This window comes from Lactuca virosa, chromosome 6 (assembly GCF_052849685.1).
Source record: "Lactuca virosa cultivar CGN04683 chromosome 6, Lactuca_virosa_CGN04683_v6, whole genome shotgun sequence".
NCBI lineage: Eukaryota > Viridiplantae > Streptophyta > Magnoliopsida > Asterales > Asteraceae > Lactuca > Lactuca virosa.
The window spans coordinates 220,645,507-220,657,839 of NC_136431.1; the positions used below are offsets into that span (position 1 = coordinate 220,645,507).

The window sequence follows — 12,333 nt, forward strand, 5'->3', positions numbered from 1 at the left end:
TAGTTTGTTCGGAAGTCAAGAACTATTGTGAACTTATGACGGAGGTGAGGAAGATAAAGACAATGAATGGTAGGAAATGGGGTTAGAGTGAGAATTAAGAGAGAAGAAGAAGGAGGAGAAATATATGTCTATGTGGCAAAGGTAGTTTAATTGTGGATTTCCCTAATTTTGACTTTAAAGTTTAATTTTGACCAAATATTTCTAGATTTTCCAAATCTTCAAAGGACGATGTCAACAATTGTCTATGTGACAAAGGGGTAACCAGGTTACCCCTTCATTTTGTTCAAAGTGACCAATTAGACCCGACAAAAACAATTTTATTCCCTTAAAAAACACAAAAATAAGTTATGGGACTAAATGGGCAAATTCGAAATATATTGTTGGGTTAATGTGTCATTTTCCCTTTACATAAAAAAATAAACATTTATACTTACAAAAATAAATAAATCAATAATATTATAAGGATGCTTTTTTGTTATCTTATGGAATTTATCGAACACTAAAAATGATGCATTTTTATGTTTTAACACTATATAATAATAAGTTTTAATGTTATATAAGTCAAAAGCCTTTAGTCTAACGATAACAAGAGTAGATGGATATGTATCTATCAGGTTCAAGTCCCGTTGTATACGGAAAGTTTAGATTTGTGAGTATAATAGTATGGGTGTGTGTAAATTGTTAAAAAAAATAATAAAAAACAAACAAACAAACTATATAAGTCAATCTATTTTTTAATTGTATTTTATATCACATAAAAAAACTAATACATATTCTATTAAATAAAGAAAAAAAAAACATACGTTATAAATAATAATCCCAAACACTTGATAATTTGACCATCATCCCCATGTCTCTTCCCTGTTTATTGTGTCCATGTACTTTTTCTTTGTATTATATATATACAAATGTAATATTTTAAAAATAAATCGATCACAATCATTTAAGAAATGACAAGAGTTAGGTTGTATATTCTCACTCCATTTGGAGTAGTATGTTATGTCTTATTGAGTGTGCCAACATCACAATTTTTGTCACTATCAAGTTTACAGATAATATATTATTTCTTAATTCTTATATTACACTTTTCTGTAAAACTGAAAATAAATAATTAATATATCAATCGTAAGGCTTATGATTGTTGCCCTCTATGATACAGATGTATGATTACATGGATGTGTGTATCCATAAAAACATACAATATTCATGTATAAAATAAAACTATTTATTTCTTTTTGATCTTTAGTCCATTTATATATCTATTTACATGATCAGCAAATCTTAGCTTTTTAGTTATTGTTATTTTCTATTTAGAAAAAAAACAAAGATGACACACTATCTCGTCATAAATGTAACGATTTTTTATTGTTAAATATAATTAATAAAAATGTAACAAACTTATATATAGTATAACGCACCACGCAAATGTAATAACGAACCAATTTATGTCGTCCAAATTTATAATGTCGTACGAATTTTAAAATTTCATCAGAATTTATAATGTCATCGGATTTTAAAAACCGATTTATAAAATATAAATTAAAAAAGAATTAAAAACCGATTTTATATAGTCGTTCGAATTTATAATGTCATCCGATATATAAATGTTGTTCGAAATTTATAATAATAATAATAATAATAATAGTAATATATAATAAAAAATTAATTAAAAACCGATTTTATATAGTCGTTCGAATTTTATAACGTCGTCCGAATTATAAAATTTTGTTCGAAATTTATAATAATAATAATAATCATAATAATAATAATTAAAAACAACAAAAAAAAATAAAATAGGAAAAAAATAAAACAAAAAACAACAAAAGACAAAATCAAATCAAAAAATCAAATTGGAAAAGGGAGAGTACTTACAGAAACCCTTAATTTTATTTGCTTAAAAGTAGGTATTTTATGTCGATTAATTAATTTGTTATTTGGAAGGGAAAAGTATACAGTATACATAAACACGCCAAAACAACCCCCAACAAATTAACCATATAGTGATAACGCGAGTTAAAAAAGGGTTCTTCCGAAACTCCTTTACAAATCCAAGACTTTCCATTCCACCCCATCCATAACGCGTCTGATTCTAGCCGGTGCTCTACTCCCTGAGGCGGCCGAGAGAGAAAGAAGAGAATGTGTTCCACTAAGCATAAGCAAAAGCATAGGAGCTCCTCCGCCGCGTACACCGTCGTCGACAAGGCCTCTTCGGCCTCCTCAGAGGAAGACGGAGACTGGAGGCAAGAAGCAATCAACGGTGGATCTCTCAAGCTTGTAGACCTCGATACTGGATCCAATGGTTGGGCGTCCCCTCCCGGTGATCTATTCTCTCTCCGCGGCAGTAACTACTTCACCAAGAAGCAGAAGTGCCCCTCCGGTCCATGGCTCCTTCATCCTGCAGGTGTCGATTGGCTCCGTTCTGCATCTAAACTCGACCACGTCCTATCACGCGCCGACAACCGTGTGATGCACGCGCTTAGGAAGTCTCAGTGCGAAGGAAGCAGCACTGCGAAGAGTTTCGTATTGGCCGTGAACTTACAGGTTCCAGGTAGGGATCATCATAGTGCTGTGTTCTACTTCGCAACAGACGATCCGATTCCCTCCGGTTCACTTCTCTATCGTTTCATCCACGGCGACGACGCCTTCCGCAACCAGCGGTTTAAGATCGTGAACCGTATCGTCAAAGGGCCGTGGATCGTGAAAGCCACCGTCGGGAACTACTCCGCTTGCCTGCTCGGAAAAGCCCTGAATTGCCACTACCACAGCGGCCCGAATTACCTAGAGATTGACGTCGACATCGGTAGCTCGAAGGTCGCCACTGCGATTCTGCGTTTGGCGTTGGGGTGCGTCACGGCTGTGACAATCGATATGGGGTTTGCAGTTGAAGCTCAGGAAGAAGAGGATTTACCGGAGAAGTTGTTTGGAGCAGTTAGGATATGTCAAATGGAGATGTCTTCTGCGACGTTCGTCGATACAGCAACAAATAGACCATTGACACAAACAGCTCACAGTAATCGTGTTCAAGCATCGGATCTGCAGGATGACGATGACGATGACGACGCGAATATTAATATTGAGAAATGAATAAAGGTAGTGAAAAAGGGGTAAATTCTACGCAATTTTCGGGATCTCATATAGCGTAAGTAGTTTTCATGTTAATTGCGATGATCTATCCATCAATCTATCATCCCCTGCTTAAAACATTTTTTTGGTGGGCTATTCTGGTGCTGTATAGATAATAATTTCAATAATAATAACTGTAACGCTTCTTGTTCAGATTCGATGATTTTTGTTGGTGCTAAAAGATGAGAAATTGTTTCTGACATGTGTGTATGTTGTTTACTATACAAATAATCTTTCATCACATCTAACAACTATTTATTGCTTCATCGTCTGAATCTTCAACAATTCTACTCTTCTTTCTGGGAATCAAATTGTCATCTTCTTCGGAATCCTCTGCAGCAAATGGGGTACCTGTGTCAGGTAATAATACATCATCTTCTTCGCCATTTTCAGAGTCTTGTACCAAATCATTTTGAGCAGCAACTTCATTAACTTCATCATGTTCCTGATTATTCCCGTGTTCATGTTCATGTTCTTGTGGGCCAGTTATTCTAAAATCTCTAGCAGTGCTACGTTTTGCGTGCCTCAACAAGTTCATCTTGCAAGCTTTGCCAAGTAGAATCAGATACTTCTCATAATCTTCTATCTGAAATATCAAATCTGGGATGCATCTGTTCTCCCTTTTAATCTTGTTCAAAATTCCTTTACTTGCTCTACTACTGGCTTCTTGTTTCTGCAATCATCATATGTTTAATTAAGTCAAGACTAGATTGCAAATCAAGAATACAAAGTTAGAAGTTCAAACCTGCTGCATTGTTTCCATGAAAATGTACAAAGGGCCTGTTAGCTGCTTACAAGTCACTTCCACAAGCTTTTGAAACTTGAGACTTGGTAAAATCTGCTTGCAACCTTTAGGTGCGATAAGAAACTTTGAAACCCTAGCTAAGTTCTTGTAGAATTTAGCAGCCAATCTCACTACATGTTCACCTTGAAGATCTGTAAATTTAGGGTGCATCACACTATCACTAAAAAGTTTACTTTTTTACAGAATCCAAGAAAGTAGATAAAGATTGAGTAATTTAATTTACCTTTGAGGTTCATCACCACAAAAGAAGATAACAGTTCCATGACAGCTTCAGCCCTCTGGTACAGAGTCTCTTCTAATGTCAAATGTGACTTGTGTATCCCATCATCATCATCATCATCATCTACCACTATTCCTTTATAAGCACTAGTGAAACATGTTTTCATCTTCATACTGATTCGATCCATGTCAGCAAGAACTGATTCAAGAAACTGTAAGATCACTGATGATACAACAGTTTCCGTTGAATTGTTTATGATTCTGTATGTTTCTGATCCTGTTGTTTTTATCAACTCCAGTGCCATATCTTGAGCAACAGCCAAATCATTTGAAGCTTGAGTACATGATAGTGCTAGATTCACTACACTTTTTGCAATCTTGGTGTTTGCTATATTACTAGTTTCACAAATTCTTATTGCCCAATCACCAACAGTTTTACACCCAATAATCTTCGCAATATCACACAGCACCTGATAACATAACAGTATTATTCAAGTCAAAATTGTATAATCTACAAGTAAAAACAATAAAAAGAATTATGTTTTTACCTCAATTTCATGGAAGAACTTTGCTTGAAGAAGCTTAGAGAACAGAGGTTTAACAATTTTTGTAATGAAGACTTCTTCCCTTTGAATGTTCAGTGGTTCATCCTCAACTAAAGAATCTGACAACATGTCTTCAATTTCTCTCATTTCATCTGGGCTTTGAGAACAGATTGTTAACAGTTCTTTCAAGCAAATTAAAGCCAAGAGAACGAGACCCTTTTTATCATCTTCATCTTTTTTCCCTTTAGCTTCCTTTTTCTTTTGATCTGGTTGCATGAGCAACAAGATCACTTTCAACAATGGTGGTCCTAGGATCTTTATATCCCCATACATCAAACTCTTCAATGGATCATCTTTTGCCACATTGGAACAAGATTTTATCTTGCAAAAAGTGGCATTTAACACAAAATAGAACAGTTTAGAATGCTGGTTTGATGACTTGTAGAGTTGAAACAATGTTTGAAACAAGTGATGAATGCTTGATGTTGACATGAAAGTAGTTGTTTCTTTACACCACTTTGTGTTGTCTGACTCGTTTTTATATGTTAGATCAGGAGCAGTAGACCGAGGTGTTTCTTTTCTAGCACCATTGTTTTGTGTACATAAGGACTCATGTAGATCAACAAGATCAATCAACTCTTTCTCTAAATCAATCTTTGTATCATTACTTGCCTTTTCCAATTCAGTAGCAAGTGTATTCAATATCACCTCAATAACACCCGACATAATCTTAGCACTATATTTGTATGTCTCTCCTTCTTGTGGTGTATCTAAACCTAACTGTCCTTCCAAATTTCCATTTCTTAGAAGCTTCCGGATTCTTGACAAAGCATTGGAAAACGACTCACCAGAAACTGTTCCTCCTGCCTGCTGAATGCTGATATTCAGTATTGAGTATCGACACAACATATAATTAAATACTGTTTTCAAAACTTTCATTTTTTATAAATTTAATACCTCGTTTTCCTGCGTAAGTGAGAACCCGAAAGAAGCCCATGATTCAGATTTTTCTTGTGGCTGAAGTGAAAGAATCCATGAGACACAAGATAGAAGATCATCAAGTGGTTCTACTATACAAGCTTTGTTATTCTCAGACTTAATGCATTGGATTATATTAAGTTGACCATCCTGAAACCAAAAGCATAAAGTCAATCATGAAACGGAAACATGAATATATATATAATATATATTTTTTTTTTTTTAAAATTATCCAGGAGTACTTACTTCTTTGTAAAACTGTAGAAAGTGAGGCCATAGAAAATCAAAAACTTCCCCTGCTGTTAATGGATCAACCAGCACAAGCTTTACAAGTCCCTGGTATACAACCTCTTTCACTTTCGCCTACTTACAACAACAAAGCCTCAATAAGCACATGTACTTTTTTCTGGTGTGTGTGTGTGTGTTGGGGGTAGATATAAAGGAACCTGTTGATAGAGGCATCGTTGTAATAAACTACTGAGCTCTTTGAAAAGATCATTGCTAATTCCACGTGTTATTTGAGGTTGTTGACTGCTGCTAGCTTGGCTAGAGGATTCTTGATAAGAAGATGGCATATTTTGTTTTGATTTTTTGTCTGCAAGAATTAAGTCGATAATGGCTCCAGCCGCAGCTAAGCGGATTTGATCTTCTTGTCTAAACATAGCCTTTCGCACCACCAAGATGATGTAGTCCTGCCAAAATTAAGTGCTCAATGGATTAATGATGTCCGATAAATGACCATTTTACCCTTTTGTTTAGATGGGGATCAAACCATGGGTTTGTGATGTTGAGGTGAAAAGAGGGTAGGTAATAAAAGAAGGGCATATAGGTAAAAGAAGATGTCTCAACTCTCATCTCATAAAGCCTCCAACACCTACCATGTCTAATGGTTTATTTATATCAAGTAAAAAATAACAATGCCATATATTCAGCCAAATTAAGTCATGTATGTCTCTATAAAAAGAAACAAGCTCATAATCTAAATTATTATTATGTGATCAAATACATTCCTCAGATAATCATAGACTACAACCTTGAACCTTTTATTTGACTGAATAAATGGTTAGAAGAATGCAGACCTGAAGGTTATGACTGAACTTGATGAGTGGCACTAGAATGTTAATCAAATGGGAAGCAACTTTGCTGTGCATAAAACCAAAATAATCCAACAATTCCTTCAGATGTGACACATGTTCTAACATGGGGTATGGGTAGTTCTGAACTAGGTTACCAAGTAACCTATCAAAAAATAAATAATAAAAAATAATCAGACACGAGATTATTTCAATCTGCATAAGAAAACATAAGATAGGCTTTTGAGTTTTGAATACCTTATGATTGCTAAACTTTGTTCAGGCTTAAGAGAAAGGATTCGGAATTTACATTGCTCAATGATCTGCAAAAAATAAAAAAAATAAAAATCTGCATTAAGATTCTATGTGAATGTTCGGTTTTTTAATATTATTTTTTTGTTTATATTAACCTCATTTCTTGCCATATCATGAACCTCAAATAAACTTTTTAGCATTTGAATACCAAGCTCTTGAGAACCCATAAGACCTGTGTTTCCAAGTTCTTTATGGCTCATTTCCTCCCCTGATTCCAGAAACAAAAAGCCCAAGTGGACTATGCTAGGAACAATATGTTCTCTTCCATGATTACTCTCATTAACCTAAAATTATTAACCAAAACACAACAAAAATATATGATTGCTTGCTTTATGAGTTGACTGTCATATGAAATAAACTAAAGAGGAAAAATTGCAATAAAAAAGAGGTGAAATACAATTCTAAGCACTGCTTTCTCTGTCAATATGGCATTTTGTAGATACTCCTCCTTTAAGCCATCAGGTAGCCATTTACAATGTCTGCACAAGTACATAGAACAGGCCACTGATAAGAACAACAAAATGAATGTAACACACTAATAGGAAGACAATAAAATATGTAATCTTGAGGCATGTACCTTGAAAATTTGTAATCCTTATAAGCAGTGATAAGAGCTGTTTTCAGTGTTCCCATGGAGTTCTCCCTGTACCTTCTAATTCTTGCTATTGACAACAATAGCCCAACAACAAAATGATCAATTGCCTGAAGATTTGACCTCACAAGCCCCATAATTTCCTGCCCCAGTGAAGGATCTTGCTTTACAGCGAAATTGACATGCAACAGTACAGTCCCTTCAACTTCCCTGATGATATTAGAACTCGCCTTTTTAGAATGCATTTTGGTTCCAAAGAACATAACAATACCTTCAATTATTTCCCTTTTGTTAAACCCTTTCGAAGCCAAAACAAGTAACTGGTAAACTAATGAAGGAAGATCCTGCAGCTCAACACAATGCATATTGTCAAACACCTTCTGTGCAAACAGCTTACCTCTTCCCTTACCAACAAACTTGAACTCGTGAATGATAGAAACCAGTTTCACTAACAAAATCCTTGACCAATTACAATCTAGGATACGATCAAATACCGCATCAACTGAATCCTGGGGTTTATCGATCTCATTAGAGTTAAATATGATGTGGAGACACTTCGGAAGCAAGTCGAGAAGCTGCGCTTCATCTGGATCTCTGTTGATTTGTGAGATACTCGAAACGATTGTATCGGAGATTGTTTGTAGTTCGTTGATCGGGATGTTCTCTAGATGGGGAGAGAAGAGCTCCAGGGTTTTAAGAGAACGCCGATCATGAGGAATTTTGTTGGAAGTGAAGAGGATTAAGTAGGAATTGAGAAGAGATGTGAGTAGGGTAGATACAGAAGGAGATGGCGAGAGGAGAGAGAGGAGAGACGATGTGTATTCAGAGACGGCGGAGGGAGGGAGCGTGTGGAGGTGGGAGACAAGGGTTTCGTGAGAAGTTGGGGAGAGGAGGTAAGGATGAAGCGGTGCAGTAGTGTGGTACTGAGCTAAGCGGATTATGTCGTCCGGGGTGAGAGGCGGTGAGTTGTTACGGTGGTTGGCGGTGGCGCTCGTCATGGTGGCGCGACCGTAGTTGGATAGCAGACGAAGTTGTGAGTGGGTTTTGTGGATTTTTCGAGCGCGGGAAAACTCGAAAATGTTTCATTTTTATTTTTGGCAAATAGTTGGTAAAAATCATATTTATTTTGGTTTCGAATTTAAACCAAATCTCCTTCCCTACTCTAAAAAATTTAAAAAAAAAAAAAAAAAAAAAAAAAAAAACTCCATTTGTTCTCACGTGTAATCTTCTATTCTTCTCAACCCCTTTAAACTTCCAAAAATACACATTTAAAACTCTCATGGCAATATGGCATTAGACTGCTCCGTTCCTCCACTTTAGCTTCAGATTATCCCGATTAATCTTTTACAAATCAGCTCCCCAGAAGAAAAGAAAAAAAAAAAAAAAAAAAATTAAACAGCAGATCATTTGGTTAGATATTGGACCTCCAAAGTTAAGAAAACTCCTTTTGCCCGGTTCAAACCCGGGGCTTTTACTCCAAGAGACATTTGTCTCTACCAACCGGCTAGTCCCGGTTGGCTCTACAGAAAAATTGTTATATATGAATCTTTTACGTAACCATTAATTATATCCCAAAAAATCAATCAAGAAATTTGAATTCCAAAAGATCTACCTCCAATATCAAATTTACCGTCTTTCTAATTCCTTAACGGCACAATCGCATTCCATGTTTATTGATTAGGAGTTTCTAACCAAGATATGCTAAACCAACAATTATGTAAGGGAAAAACCTTAACTGAGTCGTAACATCCCCATATTTAAGGAAAGAAATGGATTTCATAAGTAATTCTAAAAATTTATATAATTACGATTATGTTATCTACTCACAACGTTCGATATTGCTATTGGAAGTGTTTGAACCCTAACATCGATTGACGACTAATTTTGATGTTCGTTGGTTCTTTGATGTTGTTGGTTGGTTCTTCAACTTTTTTCTCTTTAGTTTTATTTTCTATTTTTGTCTTTTGATTTTGAATTATCATCTCCGGAGTTTAATCATCAGCCTTTTTTTAATGTGAATTTGAATCATCTTGTGTATTAGTGATATTCATTTTTAGTGTTCTGATTAGTATCATTGTTGTCAAAATTATGATACCATCTTATACAAATGATAAGAAACAAATTTTTTTTTAAACTTGCATTAAAACTTTAATTAGCTCTGTTTCGGATGCAAATGAGCAATAGATATAATTAGAAGTCTATTATTAATGTGTGTAGTGTTATGTGTGTATGTTTGTGTATTATATGTATGTATGTTTGTGTGTTATGATATGTATGACGGCCCACTTCCAAAATATGTGATTGTTTCGGTCCTTTCAAGATTTGGGGTTGGAATCAAACAAACATTTGTCAAATTTTTGAAATTTTTGGTGATTTTTTAAATCAATGGTTCTAAGTTTTTTCTAATATTACTTGGAGTTCTATTTCCTTATTTGTTTTATTTTAAATTTTTTTTTCTTATTAAACATTGTAAAATGTTATACTTTTGTATGTATTTAACAGTGTGAAAGATTTGATGGTTTCATAATTTTAGCCTTGATTTTCCCCTACTCGTTGAGAAGACTTTAAAATATGATACTAGTTTATAACCCGTGAAAACCACAGTTATAAAATTAATAAAATTTTTATAGTAAAAACTCAAAATTATTCAATTATTTCAAATAAATTATTAATTAAGAGATATATTTTTAGTTATACAAAATTGTAATCGTTAATTTAAATAAATACATTAAATTATATCACCTTATAATATATATTAATTTTATTTTATTAGTTATTATAATGTTATTAATTTAATGTAACTAGAGTGTGAAATTTGAAATTTGAAATGAAGAATCAATTATTAATTTAATGTAATTAGAGTGAAAAATTTAAAATTTAAAATAGAGAATTAATAGGTTGACATATGACATGATAGGTGACATATAATATTAATGAGGATTTCTAATATTGTGACACATGTCAATAGGAGAATAAACTTATTCATTTATTAGAATAAGGAGATTAGTTTTGATCACCAAAAAGATTTTAGATTGTGATATAAGTTTGATCTGATTTAGAGCATGGTGTTAACATATCCTTCTAGGAATATGTTAAAGATAACATAATTGTTATCTTTAGGACAACCTAGTTAAGGGTCGATTCCCGACCTAGCGTCAGACCCAGACCCTCACCCTTGTGGTCTTGCACTAGGGCCTTGGTACTTGGCGCTCTTGCGCCCAGGTTCAATTCCAAACGATAAATCCCCTGTCTATAATAAGCTAAAACACAGTTGGTCACTTCCCAGGGCGACAAGTGTAACGCTCAGAACATTGTCCTCTACCTCCTCTACACTACTAGCATATGACCACTAGTGATGCACGATCCACCAATGGGACTCCTCCACATCCTGTCGGGCTAGACGGGACAAAGGATATTGTTGGGATCATGCTCAGAAAGAGACAAGTATAAAAGAGATCCTTCTCCTTTAGGGGAAGAGATCGTTTTATTCTGAAAGGAAAAAAAAACTTTCCATATTCCCACACATACACTCATACTAACTAAATCATCGAAGCTTCGTCTCGGGATTACCTCCCGGACGTCGACTGACGTTCTTTCTTTATTGTTGTGATCATAGGGCTCAACCCATTCGGAATCAGCATGATACAGCGTTAAGCGCCTAGCACATATCATAACATTTGGCGTCATTAGGGAGTGTACTCAGAGTTACACAACCTTGATACGACACTAGACGTCAACAATGACGGGAAAAGGACATGTGGCACTCGACGGAGGAGAAATAAACCCACTCAGATCTATGTCATCACCCGACGGCACACAAGCATCTGCATCAGAAGGACAAGCCTTCACCCAAACGCCATTCGCGCAAGCGTCGGGCTCCACAGAGGACACCGCAGCTGCATCAATAGCCGCCTTATGGCGACCGCCACCCATCACAACAGAGCATCTGGTCACAACCACGACCACGACGCCACAGATAACGGTGCCTCAGTTGTCACAACCACCGACTTCTCAGCCACAACCGTTATCGCAACAAGCGGGGATGAAAACTTGGTCTCCAAGAACCATGTTGTCCTCTGTGCAACACCCAGTATCGAACTATCAATTCTCTCCCAAAGCAAGCATGTCGCATATTCCGTTCTTCGCACAACAACCACCGGTGTTCAATCCCTACATCCAGCAGCTACATGTATCAATTCCCCACGTTCCACCATCGCATGGATCTAACCCTAACACAATACCAACGTATGAGCCTAATTATCACTAAGCATCAACATATCAACTCAATCCTTCCGCACAACAGTCGCAGAGACCGAATCTTCACATGCTCCAACAGCCAGGATGGAGCTCATAGTTGCAGCAAAGCATGCAAATGATCTCACAACAGCAACCATACATATCGCAAACGGCGTGTAACGCCCGTGTTTCTAGGCTAGGCACTAATGATGATGTAATAGTCTAGGCCAACCTTTGTAACTTGTTTTGAAATAATAAGATGTATTATTGATTATTATGTGTTTTATGCTTAATTATTATAATTTAATTAATTATAAAAATAAACATCGAAAATAAATGTTAGACAAACCTGATATCTATGAAGAAAATTGTAGTGGTTGAAATAAGGATTCCGGAGATATAAAGAATACCGAAATCCGATTTATAACGAAGAAGTTATGATTTCTC

General features: G+C 35.5%; 2 protein-coding genes across 3 annotated transcripts; one reads left to right on the plus strand and one right to left on the minus strand.

Annotated features, from left to right (window-relative positions):
- Positions 1 to 1,985: 1,985 nt before the first annotated feature.
- Positions 1,986 to 3,276, plus strand: LOC145118682 (protein ENHANCED DISEASE RESISTANCE 2-like). Its single transcript, XM_079054376.1, has one exon. It carries the CDS (start codon positions 2,137 to 2,139, stop codon positions 3,082 to 3,084), a length of 948 nt encoding a protein of 315 aa, XP_078910502.1. The 5' UTR covers positions 1,986 to 2,136; the 3' UTR covers positions 3,085 to 3,276.
- LOC145118681 (fanconi anemia group I-like protein) lies at positions 3,255 to 8,722 on the minus strand. 2 transcript variants are annotated; one of them, XM_079054374.1, is made up of 12 exons: positions 7,636 to 8,722; positions 7,456 to 7,537; positions 7,154 to 7,342; positions 7,002 to 7,066; positions 6,750 to 6,909; positions 6,117 to 6,362; positions 5,917 to 6,033; positions 5,650 to 5,820; positions 4,696 to 5,559; positions 4,152 to 4,617; positions 3,869 to 4,059; positions 3,255 to 3,796 (listed from the first exon to the last, which is right to left on the minus strand). In XM_079054374.1, the coding sequence occupies exons 1-12, from the start codon at positions 8,646 to 8,648 to the stop codon at positions 3,368 to 3,370; spliced, it is 3,993 nt and encodes a 1,330-aa protein (XP_078910500.1). In that variant the 5' UTR covers positions 8,649 to 8,722; the 3' UTR covers positions 3,255 to 3,367. The 2 variants fall into 2 exon arrangements, with proteins under 2 accessions (XP_078910500.1, XP_078910499.1); XM_079054373.1 differs by having other exon boundaries at positions 4,696 to 5,562.
- Between the last annotated feature and the right edge of the window lie 3,611 nt (positions 8,723 to 12,333).

What these genes read in the sequence shown, in the direction of transcription:
- LOC145118681 (XM_079054373.1), bottom strand. Translation starts at nt 8,648, where the DNA reads ATGACGAGCGCCACCGCCAACCACCGTAACAACTCACCGCCTCTCACC. An exon ending in CAAAGTTTAGCAATCATAAG is followed by an intron (nt 6,910 to 7,001) that starts GTATTCAAAACT and finishes ATTTTTTGATAG; the next exon opens with GTTACTTGGTAACCTAGTTC. An exon ending in TTCTACAGTTTTACAAAGAA is followed by an intron (nt 5,821 to 5,916) that starts GTAAGTACTCCT and finishes TTTTGGTTTCAG; the next exon opens with GATGGTCAACTTAATATAAT.
- LOC145118682 (XM_079054376.1), top strand. Translation starts at nt 2,137, where the DNA reads ATGTGTTCCACTAAGCATAAGCAAAAGCATAGGAGCTCCTCCGCCGCG.